This window comes from Drosophila virilis, chromosome X (genome assembly GCF_030788295.1).
Source record: "Drosophila virilis strain 15010-1051.87 chromosome X, Dvir_AGI_RSII-ME, whole genome shotgun sequence".
Classification (NCBI taxonomy): Eukaryota; Metazoa; Arthropoda; class Insecta; order Diptera; family Drosophilidae; genus Drosophila; species Drosophila virilis.
This window is the reverse complement of record NC_091543.1, coordinates 18,017,501-18,035,988: the sequence shown is the minus strand read 5'-3', so window position 1 is coordinate 18,035,988 and position 18,488 is coordinate 18,017,501. Positions and strand designations below refer to the sequence as shown.

The window sequence follows — 18,488 nt, the reverse complement described above, 5'->3', positions numbered from 1 at the left end:
ACATAACAAAAATAGAAACTGACACCGAAAAAAGGAAGAAGAAGAAGAAAACGTCATGCAAAGGACAAAAGGCATGTTCCTGCCCCCAAGTTACATGTACACACATACATACATATGTATATGCTGTATTCATGTGCATGTACATTTTATATAAGAAGTCCATAAGAAATACAAAGAAATGCATTTGACTATTTAGGCTTAGACAGGTTTATTTATTTATCATCCATCGTAAAGGTACATACATATATGTAGATACAGATATACAATAAGGAATTACATGCATACAAAAATATTTATATGAATTGGCTTCCAAGGAATATCTAATATGGTACAATAATTTAATGTTATAGTCTACAAGAAAAAAAAAAAAAAAACAGTAGTGTAGGTGTATATATCACAAATATGTATATTTTATTTTAGCGAAAACTAATCAAGGAACGCCATACCAATTGAAAAGCCCCATATAATTCAAAGTGGAACAAAATTGGGTTACCCTAGAATATTGAAAGGATTTCAGCTTTGGTAGGACAGAAACGTTCACTTTTTTCGAACATGTATATACTTTAATATTTATTTTTTATTTTATTTTTGTTTTTTTTTTTTTTTTGTTTCGATTTATAGTTAAGGTACTTACACAAAATAGCGTTTCGTGTTCTGTCGTAGGATAAAATACATACATGAATATATTTAAGCATGTACATTTGATGTTTGTAGGTCGAGATGCGATTCAAGCAAATACATTAACATACAATAGACATATACATATACATATATATATATATATATATATAACTGTAAATAACTTCGTAATAGTACCAACAAATACACAAGAATCCAAGTACTTAGAATATTGTTTTGGGTTTCATATATGTGTGCTGGAGCCCAAACCGAAAAAATAATGAAAAAAAAAAAACAATAAAAACAAACAACAGCCAGTCAAACCCCAAAATTGCCCGCCCCGCCCATACCCACCCATTCATTCGACGCTCGAAAACCCTGCTCACGTTTTTAGCGTCGTCTGGTCTCGCCGGAACGTATCTGCTCCCGACTGCCGCCCCGCTCAATATACCAGTTATTGTTGCGCTTCTGTTCGTGCCTCTGGCGCGATTGCTCTCGATGTTGCATCATGCGTTCGTGCCACTCGCCGCTGCCGCTGCCGCTGCCACTATCATTGTCATGCCCCCCATGGCGCTTCTTGCCGCGCTCCTCCTTGGACTTGTCAGCGTGCTTTCTGTTGTGTCGCTCCTTCGAATCGTGCTCGCTGCTCTTATATCGGTTACGCTCCCTCGAGTGTTCCCGACGCTTGTGATTATGTTTCGTTGTGTAACGCTCCTTGGAGGTATCATATGTTGGTTGGGGCACGTGCACGGGCACGGGTCCGCGACTGTTGTTATCTAACGGTGGTGGTCGCATCTTTTCGCCATGTGCATGATAGGTTTTTGGACTGTCACTGGGTGCATCCTTCTGCCCAGCGAGTGTGCCTAGCCGCTCGGTGACCTTTTCAAAGTTGTGAAAAGCTTGCGATTGCTGCAGCACATCGTTGACCACATTACCAATCTCGTCAGCTAGAGATTCGGCATGCGGCTTGTTTTCCATGCACATGGCAGCGATTTCCACATATTGGCCATCTGGACACTTGTACGGGCGCTTCAGATCCGCTTTGGTTATATCAACCGGATCCACGGAGTTGCCATTGCCAGGCCAGGCCTTGAACGTTTTTGCCCGTCGGCCCTGCGATTGCGATTGCGCCTGCGCTTGACCCTGACCGCTGCCAGCCAAGGAGCTAAGGTACTGCAACTGCTTGGACATGATGTCAATCTCGGCCCGCATCAAATTATTCTGCAGCTCCAGCTCAACCAGACGCTGCTCCAGCTCTGCAATGGGCTTGTCACCGCCGAGCGCCTGCCACTCGGGATTACGCAGGCGGCTAATAAACGCCAGTATAGCCAGTGTGGCGCCCACATAGAATACAGCGGTCAGGCCGCTCTCCACCAGCGTTGGCAGGCGGTAGCCCAACCTTTGGGTTGGCTGGCTCAACTCGCTTTGCGGACGCACAACAGGTGACGCCGTTTGAGTACGTAGGGCATCATCCAATTCTAACTGGACGCGTCGCCGCTCATGGATCTGCTGTACGGCGATGTCCTCCGGTAGATTGCCCAATAGTGGCAGTTCGTGTCCGGAATCGTATTTGAAATTAAGTTCGTTCAGATGTTCACGCAAAAATGGATGTGGGGAAATGCGTCCGGTGCTTTCGCAGTCGCTAATTATCGAAATGCCGTCCGAGACGTCCTCCGCCTGGGTATCTGGCTCCTCGACGAGCTTGCCTCTGTGGATTCAAAGGATTTTAGGATAGCCTATTGATTCATCTCTCTCTCTCTCTCTCTCTCTCTCTCTGGGAGTCTCACCTTGCATTTGCCTGCTCGTCCTCCCCCACCATCTGTTTCTCCTCTTCCAAACGGTGCTCTCTAGTTAAAGGGGCTGCTGATGATGACGACTCCTCACTGCTGCTGCCGCTGCCGCTGCTGTTGTTGTCGAGTATCTCGATTCTCTCTGCTGGCAGTATCGTCCACGATGATGATGTGCTAATGGGGAGCGACTGCTCGTTGGCTTTGGTTTTGCTGCTGTTGTTACCGCTCTTCTCGTCCATGCTGCTTTGTCTGGGCTGTTGGCCTCTTTCTCTGCAAATGCATACAAGAATTATTTATTTTCGTATCGACCTTCGTGGCGCTCTACAATTATAGCGTAGCCGATGCGTCAATAGCAACGCCTGTGCTGGCCAGTGTTGGCAATTGCGCCAAATTCTTGCCAAATCTGGCGCGGAAATCCTTAAAGTTAGCGCGAATTTATTATTTCTGATCAAAAATCTTTAAATAATTGCATATTTATCAACTCTAATGGCTCATTTTTTGACATTTTATCAGCTGTTTTTGTTAAAGGTGAGTTTATCTTTGTGCTTATAACTTTAACTACATTTAAAACATAAAAACATGCACATTCGAACTAAACATTTACTCGCTGAAGCTAGCCTTTTTTTTTTTTGTTTTTTTTTGCACTCTTTAAGTGGGCAACACTTGTGCTCGTACATGCAATACACATGCATGCAATACACATGCATGCATGCATGCGTGGGTATATGCAGGCGAATGTATGTATCTACATAAAAGTATTTAGTGCTGTGTTGTCCGGGCCTCGGGACTACATAGGTAGCTAGCATTACCTGGGAATATGTATGGTACGTTTGTGTGAAAAATGTCTTGAATTTCGGTTTGTTCGTTTCGGTTTGTTTTGTTAGAATTAGCAACATATCATAAGAGCACGGTATGCATATGTACATATGTGTTATTACGCAAATTCGTACAATTGTTGTGGAAATTAACATACGCACACATACATACACAAATTTGTTTGTTTTGAACTCGCACTTACCAATTCAGTTTAAAAACAATGCATATATGCATGTGTATACACAATAGATATGTGTGTGCGTGCACTAGTATATGTACATATGTGTTATTGTTTCACCATTTAGATTTATCAGCCTCCCGCCTGATAAGCAATAGACCTTGAATCTTTGGACAATTGTTGTGTACAGATAATAACTGTCTGCACTTGACGCAGAAATAAGCGAACGTCGCAATTCCACTAAACGCCTCAACCTTTGTGTTGGCACTACACGAACATAGATACAAACAAGCGCACGCTTGCATATGTGGTTCGTTCTGCGATATCGATAACTTTAGTCGATAAAGTCACGGTTTTTTGGTATTTTTTTTTTTTTTTTTTGTGGTTTCTGTGAGCAAATTCAGTTTTGGGCTAAAAATGACAGACATTGCAAAATACTCAAAATGCCCACATGTGTGAAATTGAAGATTGAACAAATTACAATTTTGAAGCTCATTTTAATGTGGACGGACCAAAAGTGTATTCATCAAATGTTTGTGAAGTCTTTAAATTAGACTTACCCTACAACGATTTCTCCATGATGCGCCTTATTTCGTCCGCCTCGGAGCTGCAATCCCAATCAGATGTGTTTCGCGCCAATTGCTGCCTGTTGCAGTGCTGCACCTGATTCCTGGGCGCCGGCACAACAGTTGCATATGGCTGGCCATTCGCCAGCACATAGTTTTGGGGCATGTGCAATCTGGGCGCTGGGATTGGATACATGCGTTCGGAGCCGCGGCGCGGACTTTTCTGCAAAGTCATCTGATTGAAGTTGGTACGCTGCGGCGTCCAATAGATCTGACTGGTCTGCTGTCCGGAACGATCAAGTATGAGAGGTGTCGCACGGCCATTCTGCAGCTGCTGCACCTGCTGCTGTTGAGCCTGCGCCTGTGCCTGCGCCTGTGCCTGCTGCTGCTGCTGCTGCTGCGCGAGTGCCAGCTCCTCGATGCGCACATAGCCCTGGGGACTGGCGCGAATGTATTGCGGCTGCATGTACAGGCTGCTATTGTGATAGTCAATTAACTTGGCGGCCTGCAGGCCATCCTCCGTCTGGATGAGCACATACTCCGTTGGTGTAAGCGTCAGCAGCGACTGCGGATTTTGCATTGAGCGCTGAGTCGGCAACTGTTGATTGGACACATACTGCTCGGAGTCATTGGACAGCAGGCTGTTGCGCTTGTTCACGTGCGCATAGATAGGCGAGGCACAATTGGCGCCGCCCGAGCCTGGACCATAGCTAGAGCGCGGCAAGCTCTGCACGCGCAGCGGCACTTGTGGCCTGGCGCTCAGCTGTGAGGCGGGTCGCTTGTGCGTCTCCACGGAGGCGTACGAAACGGGCGAAATGTCGGCGCCGTTCTTGTTGCTGTTGTTGTGCCGCTCGTAAATGGGCTGCATTTTGGCGGCGGGCAGCGGCGTGCGATTAATGGATTTGCGGCAAAACTCTTTCACCTTCTCCAGGATCTCTTCGCGCGTCAACAGGCCGCCAATGCGACGCGCCGCGCTCGACTCTTTGCGCCTCAGTACTACTGGCGTCTCATTCTCGCTCTCGTAGCCGCGACGTGTCGCCGCCTGATTGCTGGGCATGATCATCTCATCCAGTACGCTCTGGCAGCGCGGCGGCGGCTGCTGTTGTTGTTGCTGCTGCTGCTGCTGCTGTTGCTGCTGCTGTTGTTGCAGCAACTGTTGATTGCTCACATTAACTGGCATTGGCATTGGCACTGGCCCTGACGCTGGTCCAATGGGCGTGCCGTCCAATATCATCACCTGGCGATTGCGACCGCTGATGCCGGAGAAGGTGTTCCGCTGCAGCGAGCCGCGCACAAAGTACGGCGCCGGAGCAGCGTTCATCAGCTGATTGGACTGCAGATGTTCATAAATGTTCTCCTCACTCTGCCGCTGTTGCCGCTGCTGCTGCTGCTGCTGCTGCTGCTGATGCTGCTGCTGCTGCTGCTGTTGCTGCTGTTGCTGGAGCACCTTGTGGTATAGCTGGCGATCGGTCACCTCCTTGATGGCGCGCAATTGCTCCCATTCATTGCTAGCCGCATCGCCCTTTTGCTGCTCCAGCGTTTTTCTCACTGGCGTCGATGTGGCAATGGGATAGCTGCTGCGCTCATCGCTGGACATGCAGGATGCCACGGAACGCCGTTGGCCCACGCTCTCCAGCCGACTCAGTGTGCGTTGGCCATTCAATCTGATCTGATTGCGGTCCATGGATGCCGATCGGTTGAAACGATTAAGATTGCCTTCGGGCGAGACGCGTCTGGGTATCAGGCTCTGGCGTTCCGCTCCACGCTGGAATGGCGCATTCTCCAGCTTGCCATCCGCCTGCGGCTTCCATGTGCCATTGATCATTGGCGCCGTATTCCGTTCACTTGGCCTGGGCGCAGCTTGTTTGAGCAAATCACCGGATCTGGCGGCGGGACGTGGCTGTATGCCAGTTTCCTGCTTCAATTGGCCATTCGGCTGGCGTCCATTCGTTTGGCTTTCGAGCAGTATACGCCGCATCTCGGCCGGCGTACTACTGTATTTCTTATGGTCATCGACGTCACCGTAAACCGTGCGCGGCATGGGTATTGCGCCCTTGGGCGTGGTCTTGCGACGCGTCGCAAATAAACTGTTGGAGAGGCGCTGCAGCACCGATAGCTTCTTGGTGTTGCTTTTGCGCAGAGCCGCCAAGGATTCGGCCACCTGTTGGCGGCGCTCCTCGGCCGTTTGGAATGTGCTTGACCGTGTCGGCGTTGTCGTCGTCGTTGGCGTCGGCGTCGGCGACGATTTGGGCGTTGAGCTATTAATGTGCCGCTTGGGCATCAGCGCCAGACCCTTGCGTTCCAAGTACGCCTGGAACTCTTCGGAACTGATGGTGTTGGTGAAGGTGCCGGGACTATTCCCGTTGCTTGTCATGCTTGTGGTCTCGTTTGGCCCTTGAGGCACGCCGGGACTTGACGGCTGGTTGAGCTCGTCGCTGGACTCGCTTTTGGTCAGGGGTCCGTCTATGTCGTCCAGATCGTCGTCGGAGCTGATTTGCAGCTTTTTGACGCGCTCATCAAACTTTTTGGCATTTTTGGTCACCTCGGCGGGATTAAAGAAATCGCCGTTGGAGTCGGTGCCAGTTCTGATCTTCAGATTGGCCAATTCCGGATAATTTGGTTTCGAGCACTTCTTGAATGTGGGTATCTTCGGTTTATTAATATTATTATTGTTGTTGTTAGCCTCTTGATTCTTCGACAGCTTTGAATGCGTCTTGGGATCTCGTCGATTACCCAACGACGACTGCGCGCCCAGATTTTGCTTTCGCTTGGGTATTTTACCGGCAATGTCGCGCAGCTCCTCGAATTTCAGACGTGCGAGCACCGTGGGATCGTATACAAAGTAAGCATCCGGATTTTTAATGTACGTCTTAACATATTTGGATTGATTAAGTACCTCCTCGGTGGTTATGAATTCATCAGCACCCAGATTCACTTTACTGGCATTCTTTTTGCGTGCGTTCGTTTCGTTCTTTTGCTGTTCGCGCTCCTTGTCCCTAAGGTTTTTCTCTTCGAGCTCACGCTCCTTCAGTTTTTCTCGTTCCTTTTCCTTTTCGCGTTCGCGTTCACGCAACTGTTGCGTAACCGTTTTCCGTACACTCAACGTGGAACGCTTTGTGGGCACCGGCGGCGGCGTCTTCTTATCCCGGCCAGCAGCTATGTGACCATTCTTGAAGGGATTCTGTTGATCAACGATCGGCTCGCCCGTGGTAAACTTACGGATTTTCTCATCGTTCGGATTGAATGTAACGCACTTTTTCACCTTGCTGCTCTCCCTGTCCAGCGGACTCTTCTCCAATATGTTGTTGCAATTGTCAATCGTATTCTCCGGCTTATCAAACGGTTCAATTATTTTCAACGTCTCATCATCTGCGATATAATCGTTAAATACTTTGCCATCGACAATATCTTGGATAATCTCTAGATTATCGTTTAGAGTGCCAATTGCCTGGGAGTTGCGCTCGCTGGCAATTGTCTCAGACATGTTTTTCTATAACGCTCGGCTAGAATGGACAGGGGGGAGGAGTATGTAGGGATTTGGAGTGGAAGAAAGCTGGAAATCAGTTTTGCATAGCCGCCCACCATTGAGATCGTTGCCAATTAACCGCACGAAGAAATCTACAACAAATAACAACATATTATTTAACATATCATCGATTTATACTTTTATATTTGCATTCGTACTTGCAATTCTTATTCTTCAGCCGTTAAGCCTTTAATAAAGGGCCTTCAAATTGTTTGGCAATCTGCAATTATAGACAAGTATAGCAAGAATTTTTAGTTTTTGTAGGCAATTCTTTAGTACATACAAATTTCGTTTAGTCTAGGCTGTTCGACGAGGAGTTACCCTGTAGCCTAGAATATGCTGCATATTAAAGTTATCCATCTACTCCACATTATAAAAATCGGTGTTTATTGTCCGATTGTTAACAAATTCAAAGCCCTTTAAGATGGCATTCGTATGTGTGTTTATACAAGAAATCAATAGGGCTATATCAGCTTAGGTTAGTTTTAAAGTCCTTTTAGAGCGAATCCTCAAATCATCAAATCAAACGCTTTTTGACACTTCCGAGCCCATAAATTATATTTATTCCTGTTTAGCATTAAGAGCTATCATCATAAAACTTGATATGGGTTCGTCTTTCTGTTGCAGGCAGTATTTGTGTATATTGTAAACGGCCGGAACGGACCACTATATCATATAGCTGCCCTAGGAATAATTGAACGAAAAAGTTGCATAGCTTTATGACGTCTTTACAAAATCTTATCAACATCGCACCACTAGCTATATGCTAAGCTCTATCGGAAGAATCGGTTGACAGGTGAGTTTTTGTCTGTAACATTTTTCTCGTTTTGCAAATATCTTTTGCTGCCCTGTGCACATATTTAAAAAAAAAAAAACAAACTGACCCTTAACTGATCCAGAACTGTTCCCAGATAGTGTTAATGACATAGGAACAATCGGTCGATAATATTGCTTTCGTCTAAAAGTATTTTTGGGGGACACAAAATCTTACTCTCTTGTTTTAGCTTCATTTGCCCAGGGTACAGGGTATACATTTGTTTTCGGGAATTTGAATTCTTTTCGAGGACAAAATCATCTTCAGAAACCGAGAGACATCTGTGTTTGATTTTGCCATATGCCTTATAAGCAGGTAAAAATTACCAAATAGCCCAAAAATTGCGGAAAATTCTTGTTTTGCCCAAGCATTTGGCCTCAAATGAATTGGCTGGCACATCTGTGTGCGTGTGTGTGTATTCCCTACCTCCCCCCGGTCTATATTTGGCACATTTTTGCAAAAAATTTTCTCAAATCTTTTATTATTGTTCATTAGGGCATGGCCAAGAAATTGTGGGCCACAAATGATGAAAAATGCAAAACGAGGCAATTGCTAAATAATTATTATTATTTCTTCCGGCTCTGCCATAGATGTACTCAATATGTGCACATATATTGTATATGTTTATAGGTAATTTATATATGTGTATATCGAGTTTTCTATGGTTATGAATTGTGTGCAATGTGTGTGTGTGTGTGAGTGTGTATTTGGGTCACTTGATAGCTAATCTTTTGCCCGTACCTTTTGTGCGGTAATGAAATGCGCATATGGTTAAACGAATGCAGAATTTCGATCTATGTGTGTATGTAATATGTATATAGATACGTATATATATATGTATATAGCATAAATAGGTATTCATGAGCCTCGTTTACCAATGAAATCAATATTTTTCACCCATATTTAACGCCATAGCAGTGACAATAGTTCAACACACAGATTGCCCTGTTGCGGGTGCATTTGAGGGGTTGGGCGAGCTGGTCGATCGGGTTTTGAGGGGTTGCAAGCAGCTGTTAACCGACTTGATGCATTTCTCAACTGCCTTGCATCCAATTTGCATGCAAATCTGACCGACTTTGTTGTACAATTTTTTTTCTTGCTGCTTTTCAGTAAGTATCTAGTGCACCTTGATACGAGTAGCTGCGCATTTAGTGTATGCTTCATGAAATCGCCATTCGATTGCAAATTGAAAGCCACAAAACCCCGCACAGTCGTTCAGACAAGGCGCCACATTTGCCACTATGTTAATCGCTTTCCATGTAGTTACTCTACGAAAACAGTCTAGAATTCATTGCTTAAGTACAGATGATCCCGACAAGGTTGCCCTTGCTAAAGTTGGGCGTATTAGTTGGAATAAACGAGAGTTGGAAAGAGCCCAGCTCTTTCTTTAATCACTTAAACAAAACATTTAAATGTTATATTCATATACGCTTATACATACTTTACTCAACACTGACATGAAAACAATGAAAATCGCATAGAAAGGCGGTTATTCGAAAAGGAGCGAGCTCGAGTAGGAGGAAGTGAATGCGATTAAGAGAGCGAAACGGGGAAAGAAACAGGGAAAGTGATAAAGAAAAAAAATATTAGAAAACAATATTAGAAAACACGATTATACGATATATATATATATATAGCATATATATATGCTGTTCAAGATACCTTCAAATCATGTTATTTAAGTATTAGATGAAAAGGTGGAGTATATTAAGACGTCTAGCTCTAAGCCAGATTGTTTGTTTACATATAATGTACAAGATAACTTTACATAAAGTTCGTTTTGAATAGTTTAGCTGAAAAGGCAGAGTATATTAGGAGTTGTGGCACTAAAAGAGATATGTTTTTATGATGTCCAAAATACCCTCAAATCATGTTCGTTTAGATGGATAGGTAGACTTTATCATGATGTCTAGTCCTAAACAAGATTATATGTCCATATGATGTTCAATGCAATATTACATTATGTTCGTTTTGAAAGGTTTGTATGGAAAGGCAGAGTATATTAGGGGGTCTGGCCCCAAACAAGATTTGTTTATATGATGTTCAAGATACCCTCAACATACTCTATAGGATGTCAAAAATAACTTTATATCAAGTTCGTAGTGAAAGGTTTAGATGGAAAGGCAAGTCTGCAGCTCCGAACACGAATATCTGTTCATATAATGTTCAAGAAAACTGGCATTAATTTTGTTTCTAAAGGTTTCGAATTTGACAGGGATGTCTGAGTAGTTTTTTTTACGGATTCCTCAGACATATACATAAATGCTATATGTAAACGCTCTCTACGCATTATGTATACAAGAACCCATTGAAATAGCGGGACAGGTGTTCCCCACATTTTGTAAAACGACTTGCCCATCTACGAGACATCAAGCGTGAATATATATGTATATATATACATATATATATATATATATATATATGCATGTATAGCACAGCTGGAATAGAAGTCGAAGGAAAACCTTGTGAAATCACATAAAAGTGCCACCCTTCGTTTAATTTTTCGCTTTAGTCAAAGGAATTGTACAAACGTTACGCGGGGGGGGTCAACATTCACCACCCTTGCCACATGCAATCCACCCCTGCTTGACATCTATTAACTAACAACCCCCTGAAAAAAAAAAAGAAGAAACTACGAACCAAGCCAAACATAAAAATAAACATGGCCAAGAAGTGTTTGTGGATTAGAAATGCAATTGGAAATGTTTTCCAAATTGTTTGCTGTTTGCACATTTTGCTTATAATTTTTATTTGACTTTGAGATTTCAAAATATTATATTTTTGGCACAACTGCGAACTTAAAAAATATATATTTGTTTTATATTGCAACATAATATAAATATCTTGGCACATTGTTTCGATTGGACACAATTGCAGTTACACTGTCAAAAGTTCTTTAATGTTTCTCAACTTGCCTTCATGTGTTCGTCTTGGTCCTATAAACAGATATTTTTGTATATAATATATCATTTATTTGTGTTAAAGCAATAAATTTCCGCTTTTGTTCGAATAATCGCCATGAACTGCAAGACTTTACAAAAAGCTGTAAACTTTGTAATTGGGCATCGATAATGGCATTTCATTTGGCAATAATTGATGGTACACAACTTTAATTTTCCACTTATCAGTTCTGAACTTAACTCTTTGAATTAGCTTGAAAATAGCTGATTTATTTTTGAACGCTCGAAATGATTTATAGATTTGAGGTTTTGGCGCATGAGACGGCGCCATAAAGTCAATGGCTTGTCACACACACAAAGAGGCATTAAAAGATTTATGCGCCAGCTTGCAGTTAAGATACACACACACAGATACAAACACACACAAATATATATATATGTATATATGACATTTAGATACAAATCTTAGTCCAGACGCTGGCAGCAACAGGACAAAGTCCTGCCAAAAAAAAAAAAAAACCAAAAGATAGGACTAAGAATCTATGGAGTCTAGACAAGCTTTATCGATTGGCTTTGCCGCAGCTGCCCATTTGATGGGTGTGCATGTGTGTGTAAACATGTTTCCAACACTAATTGTGTGTTTATAGCACACTGTAAATGGCCAAAAAGAATGGAGAAAGAAAAAAAAAAAAAAGAAGAAAGATAGATGTAAACTCCAGCTGTTTGTATTGTGAAACACCTAAATTAGGTTTTCTTTGGAGTAGCCATCGTCGCCCAGATCTGGCCCAGCTCCCGGTTGCCTGCACTTGGCTCTACTCTTGTAATGAACGCATCGCGTTTGTAAACAAAATACACGCAAGGGAATGCGTAAAAACAACAAAACACGCGCCCAACACAGCCCAACTGATGACTGACATTGACGATAAATGAACAATCGACCTCAATAAAGGCAAACACATGCCCCGTATCGCCCCGGATCGTCGGACAGCCGGACAGACGGATTGCCGTACCGTCCGCTTAACCGTACAATACAAAAGGCATAAGATACATTTGTATCTACAGCGACTTGGCAATTTCTCATGCCTGTTTTCGGATCGTGCATACTGCAAAAGCAATGTATGGAAACCTTGTCGAGGCATTGAGCTGACCGTAAACTCCATTTCTGGACATAGCGCCAGCTAAGAGAGTGGTTCCACTCCCGATCAATAATTATGTTTTTTTTGTTTTGATTTTTTGTTTTGTTTTTTGTTTTCAAGAGGCAAATCCCGTTTCGCTTAGCCGATACATGATATTGCAGCTTTTTATGGCTCTAACGCCTCAAGATTCCCGCGTAGCAGATACTCTGCATGAAATGATTGCGGGCACTTTCCAGAAAATGGGTGATAAGAATCATTTTTGGATCTAACAAAATAAACATATTAAATACATATACTATATAAATGCATATAAAAGAAATGACGCATGAAAAATGAGTCTTAACCAACTTAACAACACTGTCAATATTATCGATAGAACTTTCGATATTTGAACAAAGTTTTTCGTCTGGTAATACATAATTTAATTTAAATAAAAGTTTATAGAAAATTGCCACAAATATGTTTTTTAGAGACAATGCATTTAGATTAGTCCTGACAACACTTTACAACACTATCAAAATGATCGATAGAATTTTCCATAGCATTTCTCAAAAAAAGCTGTTTCTTCAATAACTTTAAAGTGAAGGCCCATAGAAATGGACACAAAACTGAATGGACTCTCTGTTGCTTGAATATTTAAGCATATAAGTGTATTAGCATCAGCGATATTAAGTATATATTTAAGATAACTGGAGGAATTCCCTGTATGTTGCGTACGGTCAACTCTGCGCTGTGATAGCCTTTCTATTTAGCTGTTGTATAGGGTATAATTTGTGATGTATCTAATAACAGATCGCAGCAGTGTTGTTCTTCCTCTTGTTCATTTTGCCTTTTAAGAAATTGCTCAAGTGAACTTGAGAGTCAAGCACAGCACAGCACATTTAGAAAACTGGTTTTCGTTTCCTCAAAAATTTGAACGTTAGTTACTCGGCTCGATGATCCCATAAACTTTGTACGTAGCCCAGCTGGATTTATGCCAGCGACAGCGCAAGGCCAAGATTTACTTGGAAGCTCGAGCAACTACTAAATGCAAAAAGCAATATTGAAATCAAAAAAAAAAAAAAAAAAGAAATAAATAAATAAACCAATTCAAAGCACTTGTACAATACGCTAGTATATCTTGGGCTCTGATTAAAACCGGTGCTCAGAGGCCCTCGTGACTTGGCTTCAAATTGGATTGGGAATGAGAATTCCAATTGGACGTGAAATTGAAATTGGAGTCGGCAAATACTTCGTGTGATTATGTGTAGTACGCACTACGCGTACTTTATGTATGTACATACATACGTACATACTTACATACTTACATACATGCATACATGTATGCGTACAAATCTATCTGCGAGTCTCTGGTACGCACGCACAATAAATTGCGCAACACTTTCAAGTATCTTTTGTTTTTTTTTTGTATCTCTTCGTCTGGCCGAATGTAATCTTTCAGCTGGCCAAGTGTCTTGGTCTCGATTCCCCGTCTGTTTGTGGCTTTTGGTTTTGTTTTGTTTGATCTCTGCTCGCATAGTACTCATTACTACTTAGAGAGCTCGCCCAGCCGGCTCAAGTGTTTGTTTTTATTTACGAGCATGCGCTAAGAAATGCCTAAGATATATTTTCTCATTATGCTTCTACGTTTATTCTTTGCTTTTCTTTTATACCCAGTAATCAGTTTAAATGGCTTGCAAATGGAGTTGACTCATAAATGTATATATATATATATATATATATATATACATTTATGTGCTTATAACCGTGCTAAACAAGAGAAGGCTTTGCATAGATGATATCTATAAGCAGGATATCTATGAGTACATGCATACATACTTGTCTAATCTATTCAATTCTCAGAACAAGACCTATCTACCCAGCTTAGTATATTTAGTATCTTCTATAAATAGATGAAAGATTTCATTCACTTTTCGATTCGAATCTTTTTTAACATTTAATCTCATCATTCAATCAATATCATATACTAGAAAATTAGAGGGTATCTAGCAGTCGCGCGCTGTACGCTAGTTACTTTTTTCATATTTATAATGATATGCATATGTCCCTGTCTATATGGCAATCTGTGCAGTAAGACGAATGAATCTTTAATTGCCTGCTGTGGCTACGTCATCTATTGGCATCGGGTTGACCTTACAATCCCATATTCTAAGCGACATATGTGACATATGTGCACACATACATGCGCACATATGTGGCTCAGGCAATTGCAGCGCATGTCAAACAATTCCGATTACTTAATTCTAATACGAGCGGCGACTTTTTGGCATCGATTAATTGTTAAAAGATGACGCCACAGCAATGACAGTGGTTGCCCCCGTCTCCGGGATTGACCCACTAAGTGGCCGCTTTGGCCATCACGGTGGCTACAGTAAAGACTCGCTGGCAGCAACAGTGAGTGTAACTCGAACTGTGCGCAATGTGTTTACAACTGGCAAAACACATAGAGTTATGAATGAAACCCTCTTCGATATTGTTTGGGTAATGCGATTCGATGCACTATGTGCAAGTCGAGACTGGAATTATAAACAAACAGTATTAATGCATATTGCATGCCATAAACGAATGCAATTGAGAACATGAATTGAATTTCTTGAATAGCGCTTGCTAATATTACACATAGTAAAAAAAACTGAGGAAGAAGCACGTCAGTAGTTTTAAAAGTTTTACAAATTTGAGATGGAAACACATTTGGTTGTGTCCATTAGAAACGAGCGGAACTGCTGGAATAGGGTTTTTCTCAGAAATACCCAGACAATTGCAATGCATTTTATGCACTTTTAATTAAGTTCAATTGCTTATGGAATAACTTGAGCGAATTTAAGCTATCGAAATCGAAATCGCAATCGCAATTTGCATATAAAACTGAGGATTGTCGACCTATTTAATCTAGTTTAATTTGCTAAATTTGCTAAGCTCTTTAAGCAGAGCTTGAGCCCGAAAATATAACTCAAAATACTATTATCTATAGATTTACAAAACCAATTTTAAATGGAATCACTTAAACAGTATCAGAATCAGATATAGAAGAGAGAAGCTAAACTTATTTCCAGTGTTGCAAAATAGTTTGACGTCTGCTAGTTTAGTGTGAATTATTATTATCAACATTATTATTATACTATTATTATTATTATTATTGTTATTATTATTATTATTATTATTATTATTATTAGTTTTACTATTATTATTATTATTATTATTATTATTATTATTATTATTATTATTATTGGTTTTATCATTATCATTATCATTATTATTGTCATTGTCATTATTTTTAATATTATTATTATTATTATTGTTATTATCATTATCATGATCATTATCATTATCATTATCATTAACATTATCATTATCATTATTATTGTCATTATTATTATTATTATTGTCATTATTGTCATTATTATTATTATTATTATTATTATTATTATTATTATTATTATCATCATTCTCATTAGTATTTTATTATTCCCAATATCATTCTCAATATTTTAATTATTGTCATTATTATTAGTATTATTATTATTAGTATTATTATTATTATTAGTATTACTATAATCATTGTTGTTATTATTATCATTATTAATATCAACAAAGGATAAATAGTTATAAACTATTATTATTTTGAAAAAGCACTGACTAATCTAGCCCCGCTATATTAAGTCGATCCCACTACTCTATCATATACTTAAATTAATGGTATTCTCTCAGATTGTAAGTTATTTTTTCGCTATGTGAAACACTGTGCCTGGCGCTCAAACCCAAAATGTTTCGTATTAATTGTGACTTTGAGAGATGCGTGACAATGTCATAGGCACATCAATGTTAGGATGTCTTCAGCTTTAGTGCCAAGCGTTTAGCTGGCTACGATATTGATTGATTTAATGGTCGGACCGTAAATGGTGGCAGTTTCAGTGATTAGCTTCCATAAAGTTGGTCACGTCATCGTGTGGCCACTGTACGCGCAGATGTCAGTAACAATATGCGATATGTGCTACTTGGTTTTATCTAAAACAAAGTTCATATACATACATATATATTGCCTTGTCTGTCAGCGCGTGTGACGTCACGGCCAACTTAATTAAAGTGAGGTTAAAGTGAACGTGTCTCTCTTTGGGCATATGTGTATGCCTTTTCTTTTGCATGGCTTGTGCAATTGCAGTTGCAAAAGCGCCGTTATATTGATAAATCAGTGTGTTGTCTGCGTGTGTGTGTAGTGTGTGTGTGTGTGTGTGTGTGTGTGTGTGTGTGTGTGTGTGTGTGTGTGTGTGTGTATCAAATTTCACTTACTGTGCGGTCGCGACCGACAATGCAATCAACAGGTGAACTACTAACCCAGCTTTACACACATTACCCCTTCACCCGCCAATCAACAGTGCCTTTTGCATATCGTATATGTATATGTATGTTATCGTAAAGGGTAGTCACATATCGTAGCTGACAATTACGATTACACAGATGCTTGCACACAGCGTTTTGAGTTGAATTGACAGCCACATACATACATACATATACACCTAAATATGTTTAAACATATGTATTTATACATGTGTGTGTGTGTGCGTGTGTCGTCTGTTTCGGTAGCTGGGCGCCGGCTTAAATGATTACTGGCGATTACAGCAGCCGCCCATACACCAAATTATACAATCTACACATAGTTTCATGCTGATTACATATATGCATGCATAGCATATATATAAATATACATATACATATACATATATGTATACTTGTACAGGCATGTATATACATACATACATACGACACAGTCGGGTTATTATTTGATTTTGTGCGCTTGTACATATTATTATTATATTTTATTTAGTTTTCTTTTCGCTGTGTGTGTACCTACCAAGTTATGCAAGATTTCCAGAAGTAACAAAAACCTGAACAATGGAGATACACAAAAAAAAAAAAAGAAGAGAAGCGAATAAAGAGGTACGAACAAAAAGTAAAAAGTAAAAAAAAAAACGCTTTGTGTGACTTTTCCCGGCATTTAGCTTTTAGTCAAATTTATGTACACACTTCTATGTAACTGAAGAGTACAGTAAATCCACTCCAATATATATATATGAATATAAATATATATACTCATATAATTGTATATGAGTTCCATGCACCGAAGGTTGCCGCCTTGCCCATAAATCATCATCATTTTTGTTGTTTTTTGTTTGGTGTTTTTTTTTTTTTTTTTTTCGGCATATCTACATAAGTATGCACCACTTAGATTACACAGCAGATTCACCTTGACAATGTGATAGTGTCTTTGATAAGGTTTCGTGGCATTTCAGTTCGTAGTATTCTTTTCAATTTGTAGTCGTACACACATTTGTATGCTCCAACTCGGTACCGAGTGGCCCATTCGGAACACTCAGTACAGCTGTGTTCACAAATATTCGCATATGACTGCCCCGCACTTTAATTTAAGCTTGAACTTCTAGCTGATTCGTGTGCGAAGCGCCAAGAGGCTGTGGCCAGTGCTGCCCATTTCGCCAAGGCTGTCCATTTCTGGGCGCGTAACAAAATTTTCAATTTCTTTCGTTGTTTGGTTTTTATAGAAGATAAAGTTTTGAATTTGCACACTCTATGAGATTTATGCTTGAATTTTACTTATTTCAAGAATATTTTGATTTAAATTAAAGAATACTCTTCAAATGAAATGAAGGCTTTATTGCGTTATGTCAGCAAAATGAACGCATTATTAATAATAATATATTTGAAACGTGTGAGCTTTTTAATAAATACTTTATGTCGTATTTATTAATACTCTTTGAAATACGATATAAAACCGGAATAAATACGATATAAAAATGATATACATACGATATTTAATAAGATCTAAAAATGTATAGAACCGTTATAAATACAATATTAGAAGATATAAATGCGATATAAAACCGATCTAAATTGGAGATAAAACAATATAAATACGGTATAAAAACGATGTAAAAACGATATAAGTACGACATAAAACCGATATAAATTCGATATAAAAACTTTATGAATACGATATTTAAAATATCGTATTTTTAGCTATTACAAAAATAAAACAAACGCAGCTGTATTAAGCTGTATTAAGCTAGAACTAGCTTGAACTTACGCCCGCTCAGACTTGGCAGCACTGCACAGGCAAAAGAAGCCGATTGA

At 40.3% G+C, this 18,488-nt stretch overlaps 2 protein-coding genes and 1 long non-coding RNA gene across 3 annotated transcripts in view; 1 reads left to right on the top strand and 2 right to left on the bottom strand.

Moving 5' to 3' along the window:
- Positions 1-1,008: 1,008 nt before the first annotated feature.
- On the bottom strand, positions 1,009-2,647 carry LOC6636687 (uncharacterized). The gene is made up of 2 exons (XM_032439778.2): positions 2,406-2,647; positions 1,009-2,326 (listed from the first exon to the last, which is right to left on the bottom strand). The coding sequence occupies exons 1-2, from the start codon at positions 2,645-2,647 to the stop codon at positions 1,009-1,011; spliced, it is 1,560 nt and encodes a 519-aa protein (XP_032295669.2).
- LOC6636686 (transcription factor SPT20 homolog) overlaps positions 2,537-18,488 on the bottom strand; it is a 17,495-nt gene continuing 1,543 nt past the window's right edge. Inside the window, exons 2-4 of the mRNA XM_015168313.3 lie at positions 7,653-7,714; positions 3,963-7,586; positions 2,537-2,678 (exon numbers count right to left, since the gene is read on the bottom strand). Of these exons, the coding sequence (XP_015023799.1) occupies positions 3,964-7,452 (3,489 nt within the window). The 5' untranslated portion in view covers positions 7,453-7,586; positions 7,653-7,714 and the 3' untranslated portion in view covers positions 2,537-2,678; position 3,963. The remainder of the gene's footprint in view (positions 2,679-3,962; positions 7,587-7,652; positions 7,715-18,488) is intronic.
- The window catches only part of LOC116652019 (uncharacterized), a 31,188-nt gene continuing 20,689 nt past the window's right edge, over positions 7,990-18,488 (top strand). Inside the window, exon 1 of the long non-coding RNA XR_004305026.2 lies at positions 7,990-8,290. This is a non-coding gene — a long non-coding RNA (uncharacterized lncRNA). The remainder of the gene's footprint in view (positions 8,291-18,488) is intronic.